This window comes from Xiphias gladius, chromosome 11, assembly GCF_016859285.1.
Source record: "Xiphias gladius isolate SHS-SW01 ecotype Sanya breed wild chromosome 11, ASM1685928v1, whole genome shotgun sequence".
Taxonomy (NCBI): Eukaryota; Metazoa; Chordata; class Actinopteri; order Istiophoriformes; family Xiphiidae; genus Xiphias; species Xiphias gladius.
In genome coordinates this window covers 18295558-18314039 of record NC_053410.1, presented here as the reverse complement: position 1 = coordinate 18314039, position 18482 = coordinate 18295558, and the positions used below count along the sequence as shown (strand labels likewise).

General features: G+C 40.1%; 1 protein-coding gene across 4 annotated transcripts in view; it reads left to right on the top strand.

Annotated features, from left to right (window-relative positions):
- macrod2 (mono-ADP ribosylhydrolase 2) overlaps positions 1 to 18482 on the top strand; it is a 393753-nt gene that overhangs the window by 293406 nt on the left and 81865 nt on the right. For all 4 annotated transcript variants that reach the window (XM_040139126.1, XM_040139128.1, XM_040139127.1 and 1 more), the window contains 2 exons: positions 4957 to 4987; positions 16155 to 16228. In XM_040139126.1, coding sequence (XP_039995060.1) covers positions 4957 to 4987; positions 16155 to 16228 — 105 coding nt within the window. The remainder of the gene's footprint in view (positions 1 to 4956; positions 4988 to 16154; positions 16229 to 18482) is intronic.

Genomic DNA, 18482 nt, shown 5'->3' with positions numbered 1-18482 from the left:
CAGCCAGTGCTGTTGAGTCCTTAATGGACACTCAGATAATTTTGTGATAATAGTTACACTTCATCACAGCAGATATAAAAACGGGTGGTGGGACTCGGGCCATTAGGTTCCAGGTTTCTCACCCTCTGCATTTCTCCATCCTCCATTTAGCATAATGACACTCAAACTATCAGCGCTCACATTAGAATATGGAGTGTGGCATTATGCAGAATAAAAGGGTGTTAACGTGTCATATTTGAATATCCTGATCTGCATGACATGCTCTTCTCAGCAGCAGCAGCAGGTAGCGGATTCAGATAGAGAGACCAGGCATGACCTACATGCTTAAAGAATTACAGCAGTCAACAAAGAGGATTGTCTTGGATTCATGTTCTGATACTCTGATGTAAGCCCACACTGTGGCAACAGTGGTGAATAATAACATACTTCTTGTCGCATTTGCACAAGGTCTCCCCTGGCTGCTGTGATTTATAAGCATAGCTTCTATCTGCAAACAGGCTAGGAAGCTTCAAGCTACAGGAGCAGCACCCCAGGTCCAATGCTATTTACTCAGCCACCCGAGACGAGGTGCTCCCCCAGCAGAATCCTGCAGTCACTGTGCCCATGCATGGTTTTCTTACCTTTACCTGACTGCTCATGGCTACGCTGTAGTGGCTGCATCATAGGAAGGTGACAGCTACAGCAGGAGAGCCGCATTTTGTCACAGGTTGAGCCATCTTTACTGTGTCATTTCCTGCTGCTTAACAAATGACTGAAAGCTGCAGGATATCATGCTCTCAGTGGAATAACAGTGAATTAGTTGTATGAGGACTGTCTTTGCATAACTCTGGTCATACTTTGAAGTAAATAAATCATTGTTTTAATAAGCTGTCAAGTTTTTAAAAAATTAAAACCAATTCTATATTTAAATATTATTGTAAATGCATATGGATTGGTCACATCATATTCATTAAAAAGGAGGATTAATGTAACAGTAACAAGAACAGTTTTCCAACCATAAACACTGGTGCCACTCTGTGCTGTATTTAGTATACTCTGAGCTGAATAAGTGCACAGAGATGCTGAGAGGAAAGGTGCTCCACTTTAAAGCTATGTGATAGATTAGGGAGGAGCTCCAGCAACAGAATAATTTCCCTGGTGACCAATTTCTGAGCACTCCCTAAGCAAAGAAAATCAGCAACAAGCCAACATGTCAGGCACAACCGCATGCCAGGCGGACATGCTGACTCACTTCTAATGAGCAGCCAGAGATAGAAGTAATAACCTAAACTAGGAATCATAGGTCATGCCTGCATATATACAGCTGACTGTCCTAATTAACACTAGACCTGATACAATGTAAGCCGACGTACAAGTATACACGCTAACAACTATCAAAATAGCTTCTACGGTGGCCCAGTGGTGATGGGAAAGAACAAGAAAACAGGCTATGCTTTACTAGGCAGTGTTATATGCTATGGCTAGTTTTGAAATCTTCTGTAGCTGTTTTATTGTATTCACTGGGAATATTTCTGGCTCACATGCTGTTCTCACAAATTACAGGACACTAGCATTCATTTGTTTTCTGTCTCTGAAAGAGCCACTGCTCTGTTTGATAATAGACAGTTCCAGTGGGACTGACCATCAGTACTCATCCACTCTGTATGTGAATAATTGCGGTACTAAAGCAGGTACTACTGCAGTAAACAAATACTGTAGTTCTCTTACCATGCTCACCTTTACATTAGGGAAGTTTCATATTTAACATCTAAAGTTCCTAATGATTAAACAAAACTTGATGCTTATGAATAATATTGAGCATGTTGATATTCACAGATATTGATTAGCAGTAAGGTTTATAATTTGTGCACAGTTTGTTGTAAATTATTGGTTGCTTTGTACCGGATTTATGGATGAAAAGGAGATGTGTCTGCCAAGATGCTCTCCTGGCTTTACATTTTTATTGGATATACTGTATACTTCTCTTTGCTGTTGGTAGTAACTGTCCTTTAAACATCTGCATGTGCCACAAAGATGTCAGATCTTTAAAGCATCCCGTTGAGTGGTTTCCTGTTGCATTTTCACACCAGAAAGCTCGATACTCCTTGATGGATCAGCCAGGGAACTAAGAAAAAAAATTTTAATTGATTATGCTGATAGTATGGTTTTGCCATAGCTTGTGATGTGTTACGGTTTAGTTGTAGTCAGAGCAGAAGTTCCAGTTGAAGGGACTGACATCATGGCCTTTCAGCTGAGAGAGGATAACGATAACAAGGCTTCTGGCTCAGGATCAGTTTGGCAGCTGAGACTGGCTGGGGGCAATGAAAGGAAATAATGCTCATCTTGTCTGAAGATTAAATTCATTTTACTTTCTCCTTATTATAACACAGCTTTAAATAGATTCTTCCTGCTGAAGAAAAGATAGATTCCTATTTGTATTGACTGTTGCCAAACGTAGAACTTGGATCATTTAGAGAGTACCTAAAAGTATCAAGATTTTCAATGATCTAAATGCCAAGTTGCTGCTAATGAGTCCATGGATTATAAGTACACCTGTATGAAGCACTGCATTTTATTTCTGCAGGTGTTTAGACATCCTTTGGGGTTTTAAATCCAAATTTGTTTATATCTAACATCAAATTTTCACAGTTATAATTTCTGATATTATTGGTCTGTTTTGGATATTTGACCATTTTGTTTACTCAATCTCAATAGGCCTCTGTATGTGCCTTGGGCAGAGCTTTGCACAGGACTAAAAATGGTCATGCTTTCCACGCTTCATCATCTGTGGTTTATGTCAGACCCAGACAGTCATCTGGAAAGGTCAGAGCTTCTGTAAAAGATTTAAATCATCCCACAGAAGAAAGATTCACCTTGACAGGCGGAACCTGAAAACTGGTAAATAAGAATACAAATAGAGACTCATTCCTCTTCACTTAAAGCAAGGACAAACCAACCAAAAAGCGGGTGTCATAGGTTGTGATGCTTCAGAGAAAAAAGTCTACACATTTTATCAGTTTCCAATCAGTTAATTATTTCATTTCTTAATACTGTGAATTATGTTTCTGTCAGCTGAAAAGATTAGAGCCACACATGATTAGATCCCTGACTGCTTGTTTGTATAATTATATGAGGTGACATGTATTTCTCTTTGTTGTTTTCAATTCTAAAATGAAGTGATCTTGGCACAGCTGCTAGCACCAGCATGTTTCTAAATACATCTTGACAGGGTCAGTGTGTGGCAAAACAAACTGTTAAGCTTAGTTTTGGCACTGTGAGAATCTGACATATGGGTGTTATTCTTTGATGGATCTCTAGTGTTTTGTTGTTGTGTATTCATCCGGTTGTGAGCTGCCACAGGAAATGTTTTCCTTTTTTTTTTTTTTAATTGTCGTCTTATTATATTAATTTTGTGGCCACGCCTTTTGATGAATGCAGGAACTAAAGCACATATTTAGCTGCTTTTGAGGACAAATGGGACCTTTTGAAAAAATCCATTCTCTTACAGTAAATTAATATAGTTAAAAAGATGAATGTGAATTAGGGAATCTTACAGCAAGGCTTATGTATCATAATATATTTGCTCATAGAAGTAAGAAATAATGAAACTATTTTCAGCTATAAAGCCAGCTTTGAATAATATGTCTTCTGCAAAGTGCTACAAAGCAAGAACTACTACAAGGTGGTTACTTTTTATAATCTTTTTGGAAAAGAAGCCACATGTAGGTTTTTGCTCTCTAGCTCATGAAAATATTTATAATATTCATTCTGATGATCTGCATGTCTGCTTTTGAGTATGTGTGTCCCTGCGCTTTAGTGCTGGTAGGACATTATTGATTCTTGCTATTGATCCAACTGTGGCAGCAATGACTCTGTGATTTTGTGTTTAGTTTTCTCATCAGTTTAATGAAATGCACTGAAAAGCCCCCTGCTGTGATGTGCTTGTTCCTGTTGAGACAGAGGAGAGTCACTGTTGGCAGTTTGCATCAACTCTACACAGAACGAAATTAGTTTATCCATCAAAATTTATTCAATTAAAGACATGTATCTGTAAGCTGAAACAAAAATTGATGAGTGGAGTAGCCTCAGCCTTTGTGTAAGTTCCGTAAACATCGGAGGATGAGAGGGTCTGCGTGTAAGTTTGGGCTGTAGGCGACAGACAGGATCAATCGACTTAATTTGGATATTCACGTGCTGGATATTTTAAGCAGCAAGCTCTGTGTGTACCTATGAATTCACATGAGTCTGATCCACTGTTCCCTCAGGCAACATATGCAAACTATGACTGTTAATGACATCGAGTATGAGCATCAAGTACTAATAGGCCGTTCATTGGGGCAACAGTACATGATAGAATTTTGTCCGGCAGCCTCCTTAACACAGCAGTGTGATTGTGATAATCCATCTAATGTGTGTGTAAATAGGGGTGTTCAAGTCTAGGATGGATTTAATGTGTCTGTTTTTGGAAGTCAGCAGAAAAGTACACAGTCTAAGTGTGTGTTTTTTGCTTTGTATTGTGCATGATTGCTGGAGTATGGTTTACTGTACATTGGTGCTTTAGCAATGCAGTGATTTGGGCAGATGTTACTGTCAATTGCTCCTCTCGGGAATTAACAACGGAAGCAGTAGAGGTAAACAACAAACATATACAACGTGGAAGAGCAGGTCTCCGACAATGGCTATAGTTGAATGCAGGTGCATGCAATAATGCCATATTTACTTTCAGTTGTTTATGTTTGAATTTTTCTGCTGTGGATTTTATTATATTTTTTTTATTGTATTTTGTTAAATAAAAATCATAAGTGGAGTGTGTTTTACAGTGAAAGAAAATTAAATAACAGACTGACAAAAAAGCAGTAATGTGTGCTTCCCAGCAAACATGACTTCTTAATTAGACTGATAGAACTTACTACTGTGTTGTCACGTTTTACTTGTGATCATGCTTTGACTGTTATCTCTGTCTTTATTTTTGCACAGGCCTTCCCTTGTATATCCACAGGCATCTATGGTAAGCTTAAACTCTTCTGTTTTATTTAATTTAATTTATTCTTGTATTTTTTGCTTTTCACTGTAAATACATTTTTTATGGTCTGTACACATTATCACCGGATACATGCCTCATGTTGCAAATCCCATTTCAGGGGCTGTATGCTTAAAATTCTGCATCAAGGGAAGGAGGTGCACAAAATAATGTAACTACTTTACATACAAGGTTTTGACTTTGAAGAAGAGTACAATATGGAGAAACATACCAACAAGTTAACCTTTCACCATGGTGCACAAAAACACAACCTAGTATTAGGTGAGCAAAATGTAGACCCTGAACAGAGCTTGTGCTCCCTTGTGGGACCAGGCCTAATATGCAGCAAGGCATCGCTGGCCAAGAGCTGCTGTGCTCATTACACTCAAACAAAGTCACATTGAAAACATGTCAGACTTGCGGATATAAACAGGCTTTGAAGGTTTGATGGCAAAAGATGTGAGAAGCAGGAAAACCACTGGATTGTATAGAAAATAGGAATTGCCTCTGCTGAGAAGAAATAATTATTTTTTTACCACTCTGACATAGAGCACTGTACATAGAATATATATCATCCATTGAATTTGCATTCAAGCTTTAATAATTACAGTGGGTGCCAAATTTGTAAGGATTAATTAACATGCTAATTTCCATTGACTCTCACTGACAACAGGTCAGCAGCAGTGTGGTCCCATAAACATAGTCACAACTCTGGTAAACTTATGAATGGTTTCAAATTACCAAGATGCCTATTTTGTTTACCCTTGTGCTTTTGCCATTGTTAAAACAAAGGCCAATGTAAGCCAGTAACTGTCAAAGACGACCAGAGATCTGTAATGGTTTGGGCAGTCATCTCATTAGAGCTGTTAGGTGCCCTGATCACTCTCTGTGTACATGTAACAATCAAGAAAATTAAGACCATTGTACAAGACCAGGTGCTCCCTATGGCGCAAGCAGTGTTCCCCCCAGGATATCCCCATGTACATTTGCAAAGATGATAATGCCCCTGTGGACAATGTAAAAACAAATTCAAAATAGCTTTCTTAAACTGCAGAGGGATTTCATAACCCTTCCATGGCCTCCCTATTGACCAGAACTTAATATTAAACCTTTACGAAAGAAATGGAGTCTTTCCTTCAGAATGGATGATGTAAACAGGACAGAAAGGACAGACAACCAAAGAGGTTTGAAGCTTCTGGAGCCAAAAGTTGACCCTAATCCTTTTTTCATGTCTGACAGTTCATACCATTATAGTGTGTTTCTTTTGTTTTGTCCACCGTGTGTATTTTTCTGAGCTAAATTTTGCTGCAGATAATTTTAGCACAGTACGTCATAGCAGAAACCAAATTTTATGATATCCTTCACTAGTGAAACAGTTGAGGTTTTGTTCTTTACAGAGTAGGCAACCTTTGAAAAAAATGTAATACCTAGGGATTAATTTACTAAACCTAATGCAAATTAGTGTTATGGCTGCAAAATTTTTCATTGCTGCATGTTTTCGTCTTAACTGGGTACTTTCCAACACTGATAGTATAAATGAGCACAGCTAGAGTTGAGCTATTTAAATGCACGGCTGCTAATTAAATCAGGCGCTGGGCTGTTTGACATTTGCAGCTGAGTTGCAAACTGCAAGTGTTTTCTTTTGATTTTTACAAATACCACGCATGGAATGCAGCTTTGCCTCTGTGAGTTGCATTGCTCCCGCTGGCTGGAATAAAGTACCATACCTTACTTCTGCGATGCAGCTAGCCAGTCACAGCCCAGCGAGAAACAAAACTGCAGTCAGTTTATAAAAAATAGGTGAAAATAGGTGGCAGATTAACACCTGACCCGTGGTTTGTTGTGATTTTCAGCCACAAATGTCTTAACAATGCTGAAAAAAGTGCCTTGCTTATATCTACAAGTGTTCTACCGCAGAACGTAATGTATTGGTTCGAGAAACTAATAAACATAATTTGGAAATGCAATCATGCACCCTCCTTCCGACAACAAGGAAGTTAAACAATGCTTTCACCTCAAAGAGAGGCTATTGACTAATCACAAATTCCAAGACTATGAATGTTCAGATGGAACACACACTGCTAAACCTCAGTACTGGTAGCATATATGAAATTATACTTATGCCAGAAATGTGTATTATGTGTAAATATTCATTATATTACATTTCTGTTATGTATATAGGGTAACTTTTACTCATTTGTTAACTCTGTATGCAGAATGTAAAAAATACAATAATTTATAAATATACATTAAAAAGCCACTGCACACGTGAATTACTAACTACCTTACATCTGTTGTTCTCGGAAAAGTCATAACAAAGTTAGGCAATTTCTATCTGAAGCTATCACTTATCTTCCTTTATCCTGCCTGTATTATGAATAACTGGCAGCTGTCACCAAGTTGCACACTGAAATATTAAACATCCCAACATACAGGTGCTGATTAGAAGGCACTGATTATAGAGCCTGACAAACTGTTGCTTTGCTCATTAAACCAGCCATAAACACACACTAACAGAGTGATTTCCCTTAAACTATTTTTTTTCTTTCCTCACCAGATTCTGAGCAAAAAACATCCACCACATTATTAAAATCCAGGGTGTCGATCTGATCTCTAAGCAATTGGAGAAGTAGCTGAGACACTCACGGAATTAAAATTTTTTAAAATTAGCTAATTATGGTGCACTAGTCAGGAGTTCAACAAGCTGTCCGTTTATTCAACAGCATTTGGAAAACCACACAGCTGCAGGTCTATACACAAATTCCTAGTCAGCACAGTTAAACTTCCATGCATTTGAATGGATATTAGATAGTCCAAGTGGCAAAGCATCCTGATATACAGCATAGCATACACTATGCTGTATGTGAAGCCCAGTGTTTGTAGTAAAAAGAGCCTTTGTGCTTATAAATCACTAGATGTTTCTAATTATGCACTCTGTGCTGGAAAAAAACACTTCCCTCTTGGGATATTGAACATTTTCCAGCCATCACTTTTGCAGTTCACAATTCACAGAGTTTACTGCACAACTCCTTACCATTTCCTCTCACCATCTCTCTCTGCAATATTGTCTGATTTCTGCCACCTGTCTATACACACATCTCAACATGGTTATTTCTGAAGTGTTGATGACAAGAAGGGCTAACACTGTAATTTCTTTCTTATTCTTTTCCTCTCATTCTCTATCCGCTCTCTCTTTCTATCCTTCCCTTGCTGGTTATTTCACTCCAAATTTGCAGTCGGTGACGATAAGTTCAGTAGTCATTTCTGTAAAATTAATTTTCTCTCCTCATAATTTTCTGTCTTACGCAGGAATTTCCAACAGCACATTCTGCATTAATCTAAACATGTTTTATGATGCATTACCGTTTTTCTGTTATTTTGCCACCACAAAACTTGTGTGTGGCCCCATAGTAATTATGAAAACTCATTAGTTACCCATTAGTGCCCAAAAACTACTGCAGATCCTCAGTAAACTTGTTAGTCCTTGGCTCAGATAAAAACTGTCGCAAATCATCAGTAAATTAACTCAACCAACTATGATGGAAAGAACAAAAATTCCAAAATATTGCTTTTAAAATGTATATGGATACACACAGGTCTATTTTCAAAATGTATTTGTGTAATTTTTGAGTAAAACACCTCTATTGTAGCAACACAAAGGTAGCCCAAGTGCGTGCAGGAAGGTGGGGGGGTGGTCACTGTTTTTATTGTGAGCTGCTGATGAGGGCACTGCTTATTGCTGTTCACTGTGGTGCCGTGTGCTGCATTGCCAATGGGAGCCCGTCATAGCACTCCACCAGCTGCCCCTCACATCAAAGGGATAGGCTGTGCAGAGCCAAGCATGCAGTGGAGTGGGGGGGGGGGGGATTAAACAGCCTGTTCAATAAATAAACAGCTTAGTGCTTCCCATAACTGCATCTCCACAGAACAATACAGCTGATTAAGACTGAAGATCGTCACACAGCAGAGGGCAAAAAGAGGAGGGACTTTCAAAGGAACTACAGTATAGTACAGTGCTATGATGTTATTCTCTATGACTTCTCCCTGTGCCCCCTGAGTACTGCCATGTTCTGAAAAGGGCCCTGCTCTCTTGTCAGGAGTTTTGACATTTTCTGCACATTTTAGATAACCTTGAAGGTCAGCTTCCATTTCAGCAATGTAAACAAAAGCTTTTTAGTGTGAAAGGCACATCTTCTCGATCTTTCTCTCTCTCTATGTCTTACATGTGTGTCTCTTTCTATCGCTTTGTCCCTGTAGAATACGCATAGATATAGCCGTATTTTTCCATACGTGTACATAGTCGTGCACCCAGTGTACTATACTTATGCACGTGTGCTTGACCCATTTCCAAACTTGTAGTGCAGTAGGAAAACAAATCCTGTGACCCTGACATTGTGACACAGAGGAATCAGGAACAAATTATCCAAGGCCTTTGTGGAGAGAAAAACAGATTTGTCAGGAAAGCTAATGCTAATTGACATTCTCTCACGCCTCCATATTCCAGGAGACTCAGTCACCATTGACAGATGATGCCAATGCAGGGAGGTACGGTGTAGCAAGGGTGCACAGGGGGTACCTTAGACGCTGGGAAAGAAAAATGAGGGCTCACGCTACGCTGACAGTCCAATCCCTCAGTCCGGCCCATTAGCCTCAACAGAATTTCTGCACGGATAGTGTGTCGGAGGTACCACCCATAAACAAACTGGTGCCCACCATGGGCCACGAGGTCACCCAGCATGATAGAGGTTATTAAGTGCTGCTCCTGTTTGCACATCAATCACAGCCATACGACCTGGGTTTAAATGGATTATTCCTTCCAAAGAGGAGACACCTCTCAATGTCTCACAAGATAAGTGCCAAGAGTCCAACTACCTCGACTTAGAGAGGTCATTTTCTCTTTTTGTATTCCTTTCTCTCCTGTCGTCACTCCCATACATTCTCTTGTCTCTTGTAGTCCTTTTTTTCCCTCGCACGTAGAAACACACATGGATGCTCACACATAGGCAGAGGTACTTGCTCAAGCAAAGCCACATACATAAAAATCCAATTTCATGATGCATTGTGGACAATTTAGCCTTGTGGAGATCACATCTTAGCTAGCGCTGAAAGAGCACTTTCCAACAGCATTGTAATGAGCTTTACAGTTTAGGAGGCATCTGTTAAGATCAATCTTAGCATGGAGCAGAGGGCTCACTGGCACGATGCAAAAGCAAGGACATGAACATTAAGTTTACTATTTACCTGACAGATGCCATCGAACACATGCATTTATAACCCTATCAAAACATTCAAAGGCCCTGAACGCAGCAATGCTGCTGCTCCTCGTAGGACAAATATCTCCCTGTTTGCTGCTAACCCTCTACCTTTGGCTCGTCTGTCTCTGTGAGGGATCCGAGGATTGTGGACAGAGGAGTTTTAGCACTGACTGGTGGCAATGGGAGATATGCGGATGTAATCCACCCAATCTCTACTGGTATGTCCACACTGCCATTCTACTGTATTTTCCAGTTCAAAGGTGTCAAGCAGCTATGATTTTTTTCATCCAGCCAGCATCATGCTCTGGCTCTCTTCATCCCTGTCTGGGATTAGGAAGGTTGGAGACATTCACGGCACCTTATCTCTTGACAGTGATGGCTGCTAGCTAGCTAGAGATGGCCTGGGCAAGTTCCCCCTTCTCTTAAAACCTAGGGTTTACGAAAGGGAGCTTAGCCCAGCTGGGTTGGGAATTTCAAGGTACATAGAAGCAATGTGCTGTATCAGTGGGCAGCAGAGAGAGTGCTCAGAGGGAACAGAAGCTTTGTAGTCCATTTAACTGAGTCACACAGTGTGCATTGTACTCAACACTAGCTTTTCTCTACCATTTTCATGGATGATAAGCCAAATTTAAAAATACTTCCGAACCACAGGACAATAGATTTAGGCCTTTGAGATACTTAGTTGTGCATTAAACTTTTGCATGTCGTGCACTCTTCAGACTGTTTTTTAAAAGTGAAATATCAGGTGTTAATTTTAGCATGTAGGACAAAGCACGGGCATCACCAATGTGGAATGTTTCCAAGGAAGGTCATCATCTGTTGTGCTACAGAGGTTGTTCTCTTTGTTCCTACCTCTTTTTCTGCCTGTCTTCCTCACATAGCACCCTCCCATCCCTCTTTGTCTCTGTCTCCTTCTGTGGGTTGCAAAGTCGGTCATGGTCACAGCCATACCATGCCCAAGTGTTGGTGTAGAGTGGAGCTCTGGGCCATTTGACACCCACACTTTGGCGTCTAGAGTCCTGGGGCACTACTCTGTCCTCCACCCTGGTTCACCTCACCTCTTCTCTGGGCCCCAATGGGGTGACAACCCTCTTCTCCCCTCCCTTTCGACAATCACATAACACTGCTGCCCTCAACTAGAGCCGCCCTCAACTGTGCCACACTTTCCTCCTGCTGCCCAAACCACAATCACATAATCTAATTTTTATTATAATGTACTGAAATGATTACACCCCTCCTGTCTGTTCTAACAATGGTCTTTAGGGCAGCAGTCAGATTCTGTGTGCCATATCAACATTTTATTAAGAGGACGAAAAAAACAATACATACAAAACATTTCTTTAAAAAATATTTTGAAGACATGTCTGAAAAACAATCAGAAATAGGCAATATGTATTTTATAAATATTCTGAGGCTAAACTTTAAATTTTACACACCTTTCAAAAACAGATTAACATTGCCATTTTATGTTTTTTGTGTATGTTTATGTTTTTCTATAGCAGATTTTCTATGTTTACTGTGCCGTTTCAACACAATTTACAATGCCAGATAGGTCAGCTTCAAGCTAATGCTACTTCAAGCTTAACAGCTCATTAAATGAATGATGAGTGTTGAGACATGAACTTGACAAACTACAGCTGAGGGGAAGGAGAGTACGACCTGCAATACAATTCTTGCCTCAAGGGGAGAAAAGCAGTACTTTGTAGTTTTTCAAGAATTCAGTCAGCATATGTTAATCAAACTTAGCCTCACAATAAAAAATATGATAAAGCCCTAAAATAACAGCAGGTAGTAGTATCCTTCTCACAATATAAACCCACTCAGGAAAAACAAAACTGGTGTGGTCTGCAGTATGCGCCTAGCCATATATCTGCAAATAAAGAATGGGAATGTATCATAACACAGACATAAACTTGTTGAATTGCTTCTACTTGCTTTATCAGGTGATGCAGCTCCTTCTCATCCATGTAACGAGAGAAAAACACCTTAGCTACACAGGTTTGTTGTGAAAGTCAACTCTGTAAAATTAGGATATGAAAGAGTTGCCATGTTGGCAAAAGAAAGGGCAATTGGCTGGCTTGTTCCTAAAGCAAAAATTGCCCCTAAGGCAAAGTGCACATTTATATCATTTTTCCTACGTTCCAGGTCAGTGGATATTTTTTGAACATGAACTTCTCTTTCCAGGTCTCACAGAGTCAAGGCAGAGTTGTCTGTAAAGTAAACTTGTAGCTGTTTCATTATGAACTGAATAATGGTGTATTTTGAGCTTCATCCAAAGCAGTGGCTTTCCTCTGGTTTCTAGTTTCATACAAAATAAATAAAACCATACTCCTTAAAAGTCACCCAGGGTCCAGTACAACTGTTCATAAAGGTACTTTGCATACGACTAAGAGAGGGGCCAGAGACTCTCTTTGTTGCATTACAGGGTAGAGGGGGGGTCTCTTTTTCTTCATATTAACAAAGGTCCTACATGCCCAAGATCATAGGAATAAAATATGTAAATTCTGTTTTAAGATGAATCTTCCCTTCGGCGTAACTCACCGAGCTGACGTGGAGATATGGATGAAAATGTACCTTTCATTTAAAAGGAAATTAAACCAAGTCATCTTTCTCATGTAATTTGATCATGCTTTTTGATTGTGGCTTAAAATTAGTCAAAGGGATGAAATGATTGGGAGAACGCTAACTGAAAAGACCTGCCTTGCAGACTTCTCAGGTCAGGTCAGGTTTAGTGATTATCTAACTTAATTCTCCCTGGTCACAAGTCCAAATTTGTTGGGGTGACTGAACCCATAACTGTTACTGTCGTCAACTTCAACTGATGTACTATGCAAATGTTATGTAAGCACACTGTGCCAGCGTAACCCTTTGCTCATATCGCATGGGCTATAGTCTCTCTCTTCCTCTCTCTGTCTCTGGATGCTGTGCTCTGGCTGGTAATGAAGTAGAGGAGCCCTCAGCAGAAATAACACTATACCACCTGAGTCCTCATCAGCGGCACTGTGCTGCACATATCCCATCACTGCACCTCACTAAGACAAATCTCCCTGAGCCGGCCATATTCCCAGCATAAGAGAGAACCGAGCCAAGCAGTGCAGGCACCCTGGAGGGCCCACCATCACTGCGCCTGAAGCCAGCTCTCCACCTCCTGACAGATTAGCTTTCACTGAACCCTCCACATACCAAATGGAACTAAAGAGAATGAACTGGTGGTGTTGAGGGGAGAGTATGTAGAAGTAAAATACTGAACTTTTTCATATTGTTGGTACTTGGGCATATAAAAGAGCATCTGTATCTGTATGTGTTTTTCATCATACATCTAAACATACTTGGCCAAGCTGACAGGGACAGAGATACACCGAGAGGAGTTGTTAGGAGAGGTAAAGGTATAGTATTCTAGGAAGGAGACAAATGATGAGAGAGAGCTGCCGATGCACTCGAGCTGCTGCTGTTGACCTTAGGTCATTGATGTTGCTGTCGAGCAGAGTTCTACTGGCAGGGTGCCCCCAGCTGCACTGACCCTTTTTTCCAGCTTTCCAGCCAACTCTCTTTTTTTTATGCAGCCATCATTCTACTTTCCTGTTATCTTTTTCACTGGTTCTATGGCTCACCTCTTTTCACCCCTTTTCAGATATGCTCTGATAAATAAGTTTTGCTCTTAAATCAATAGAGCATTTGTAGAAACTTCGCACTGGACAGATTAAATGTACTCAATGCCATTTAACCACTGCTGGTGACCAAAATGTCCTATTGTTTTGATTAAAACCTATTTTTAGCTTGAAAATAAATATGCGTCTCTTCACCTCTATTAAGACGGCATAGTAAGGGCACAAAGGTGGGTCCTTACTTCTTCATCAATTTACTTTATTTATTTCATTTGTTTATGTGCTTACTCCTCTGACACCTCTCCCATTGTGCGTGCTCTTCCTTAAGAGCTGGTCCTATCTTCATGGATCTATTTTTCTTCTTCTTCTTCTTCTTCCGCACATCCGTTTGCCTACGTTACTTGAAGTGTGAGTTGAAGTGTTGGTACACCTGCATATGTGTGCAAACGGATTTCAAAAAGGAAACATCGCCAGACTAAGTGATATCACTGAAAAGGTTAAGTGTGTTTGGGAGACAAGAGCAGTCAGGTGACCTGCAAACTGATTTGGCATGCTGGATTAGGTTCTGAGCACACAGCACTCGGGGCAGCTTTTGAAGGGCAAGAGCCGTGAACGGGCAATGCACTGTCTGCAGACACTGCCTCACAGAGCCAAAGGAGCCGACTGGCTGTCACTGCCGGCTGGTATGCAGCTCACATCTCGCTTCTCCCCGGGCTTGAACAGGAGCTCAGCTCAGCCCTTCTCCTCTCCTCAGTGTAACTCAGCCACTCCTGTCAGGCTGAAAAGGGGGAGGAGAAGAAAAACAGAGAGACATCAACTGTAGTCAAATAGGTGAGAATGGTGGGGATGAGGCTACATACGGTACAGCTTGACTGCCAAGGCAGTTGATTTAGAGAATTTACGGAATAGTTATTGAGAAGCTTTGACAGAAGGTTGTCTGAAATGAAAGAATTCGGGAAATGTAAGGCTAGATCTTTGTGGCTTTTCATTTTTCTTTACATCCGTCATAAGGGGTAGAGGTCGTTGCAGTACTTGTAAGCCTGTTTCATAGGTCATAGAATGTTATAGTTGTGGCAATGACCCAGGAAAAGAAAAATATTTGAGAATGTGACCCATGCAGTAACCAACAGGTTACAATTGTGGCATGGCTCTTGTATCAGTTGATGTGGGTTGAAATTGAGGTCTTGACCTCTGTCGTTAGAGGAAGACGGTGTCTGCTGCTACCTGTGTTCCCTTATGGAAGTCAACGGCTATAATATGGAAGAGCGTCTAGGTTTAAATCCTGAACCAGGTCAGTCATGACTGAAAAAATTGCCCATTTTTGTTTTCTGGCATGTTTGTTTGGTCTTAACTTTGCATACAACATGCAGTGTTAAGGTTATGCCTGTCAGGCAACTTAAGACTTGCTCCAGGATTTGTAAAGAGGCTTTAGAGTAAAATGCTGTCATCAAGTTTTGTGAAAGGTATAGAGGACCAGACTCAACTATAATTACTTTTAAATTAAGACAACTGAAACACTATTCCGTGACAGAGTAGCAGATTGTCAGCAAATTTGGTACTGGCGTATATACTCTCCAACTGTAGCAGGGCTGTCCTAAGGGCTTTTATAGTCAATAGCTTACTCTAATTATTGGGTCTTCGGAAGTTCTCTACTATGGCTGCAAATGATCTCGAAGTCCAAATTCAGCAGTCTCTCCTTAGCTGGCCTGATTAAAAATTAATCACATCGCAATCTGTGTGTTTGAGATGTATACATCGATATGTTTTGTTAACGCAGTGTTAGGGATCCTGAACAGACACAACTGTTATGATTCATTTGGTCATTAGCCACATTGCTTCTTAGCCACACTAGCTTTAGTACATTTTCATTCTGGCAAACTGATAAAATTGGGTAGTCTGACTAATCACACATGTAGTATAATTTTCCCCATAAAGACAAAATATTATTTAATTCTACCAAAGATCGTAATGAGCGAGGTTGTAATTACAGATTTGTATCTCTATATGTAGTTTGTATGTATACTTTGTTCCCCTGAAATTTGTCTCTATGTGTATGTGTTTTCTAATCACTGTGCATCTGGCAACACAGGTCTACAGCAGTTTATCAGACAGCTGGTCTCATCTACCAGACACAAGCAGCTTGTGCTGCTTTCCATTGATTTAGGAGAAATGCTGTTACCTGTGGAGATATCGGTTTGTCTGTCTTTTTGCCTGTCTGTTTTTATCTCCCTCTTGCATCTGCATGTTGCATACAACTGGTATTGACACAGTTTTCTTTCCCTCTATCTCTACTAGGCTTTCCCAATGAGCCTGCAGCTGAGATCGCTCTGAACACAGTAAAGAGCTGGATTGAAGAGAATCCTGACAAGGTAGGAAATTCCAGGGTCATGCATGTTCAAATCAAACAACTGTCACTCGGAAGCCACCTATTAATTTGTGCAGACACTGTCTATTTTGTGCTTTTGTTGATTTGCTGTGAGTGGGGAGATTACTGGATCACCGCAGAAGCACAGAACACTAATTCCCATGCATGTCCGTATCAGACAGACATGTTATCCACCTGCCTCACTTGATCAGCAATTTAGTTTGTTGTCTGCATGCATATCAAATTAAAAGCCAGTCTGAGACTGATCAGGCCTTAAATGGTCTGTTGACTGTTTAATTGGACTATGCTAGGGAGAGCTATTAAACCCAGAAGAACGTAAACACATTGGATGAAATAATCTGAAATCGTTTTTTGTATAAAATAAATTATATTCATGCCTTCCAAGAACTGTAGTCTCATGAAGTCTAGAAATTTCCAGTCATTCATGCTTGGGAATGGTACAGTCTGAAAAACAGACAATCATCTTTAATTTTAGTTATTCGGTGAGTAGCAAAATAGTCATCATTTGAACTAACTGTCCCTCTCCCTTGTGGAAAACTGAAGTGGATGTGGTCATTTTAATTTAAAAGCCACTTTTGCTCAAGATTGAGCGACATGCTGCTAGAAGGAATTTTATCACAGTGAAGCCAACATAACTGTCTCATTATCCAGACAGTGGAAAAAAACAATAGTTTGCTAATTTACAAAGCTACTTCTTTATACTAATATATATATACGCCATTGATGTCAGGTTAGAACTCAGTATCAAGTACTTCTCTAAAGCAGTTGAAATGGTGTCAGTTTTTGTGTTACACCCAATATGTCACCACCTTTATATGTTACCACTAATAAACCAAGTCAAGCTCCACTTGAAAGCTCCACCAAATTAAAACTAGGGCTAATTTTGATACAAGTAATAATGAGTCAGTTACATGATGCTTTTACATCAGCATTATTATATGTAACATGCATTAAAAATGGCCTTTACCAGCTTGATGTGTTTTCATTAACTGTTCATGATGACAGAATTTTGTCCAGTTCTCAGGAGGCTGTTTAAAGCTGTACAGAACAGTTATCAGTTTGTGAGTCAGTGAGTGATGTTAACCTTCGGGGGTCATCTCTGTTTACTGTGGCACTGTTTATATCTGTCACAGTGGATAGAGGTGTTTTATAAAGCTCACAGCTTGATGTTCTACAACATCCCTCAGCTGGTGTAATGGATGTTGTGAACAGACAGCCAAATGATACCGAGCTGCTGGATTACTTTGCAGTTGATGTGCTATGTTTGCCACACTTGTTCTCTGCCTGATGATTGCTGTATCATGGACTTGGGGAATCCATCAACACTCTGGCATAAAGAAGGTTTTATATAGCTTATTGTTGACTGTAAATAACGAGCTAATGTGCAAGCTGACTTTTGTGGTTGTGTTGTTCCACTTCCAGGATTGCTACTTGCCGTACAGAGGCTGCAATGTCGCACATAAGACACAATTTTGTGATGCACAGACTTATAGCTAGTGGTGTGGGTAGATCAAGTGGAAAGTATTACATTTCATGGAGTGGGGTAAACATCTACGAAGGCTTCCCTGAACACTATTTGGCAAAGCTCTGCCAGCACAGGCAGTGGATCCTTAACTCTAACTAGACCAAGAGTGAGAAAGCTTTTAACAAGATCAGAGAGAATAAAGTGATATATCTTACCCAGAAGCACAGCAGAATTTCCCTTGCATTGGAAAGTCTTCCAATCATAACTGCAGAACAACATACACTGAAGCAAGAGGTCTTCCTCCAAATTTCAATTTATTAACTGTTACTTGGTACTTAGTTACTCTTGGTCCATCCTGAAACCGATTTTTACAAAAGAATCATGATGTACAAAAATATTCTTTTGTAAGTAACTTTGTCAGTTTAGTTTTTACCAGACAGAAATAAAGAAGCAGAATAAATGGTAATCAACCACTCAAATCCCTTTACACTACATGCCACATTAACCCATTTGTAACCACATTCATACATCGCATTCACAATCACAATCACCCATACTAATGGCACAGCCTACAGGGCAATTCGGGGTTTAACATCTTGCCCAAGGACACTTTGACATGCGGACTGGAGGAGCTGGGTATCGAACCACCGACCTTCTAGTTAGTGGATGACCCCGTCTATCTCCTGAGCCATAGGCACCCCTAATATAAATGTTTAATAAATTTCATAACGCTTGAACGTACAGTGTGATGCCTCTACTGTCATCTGTGTTA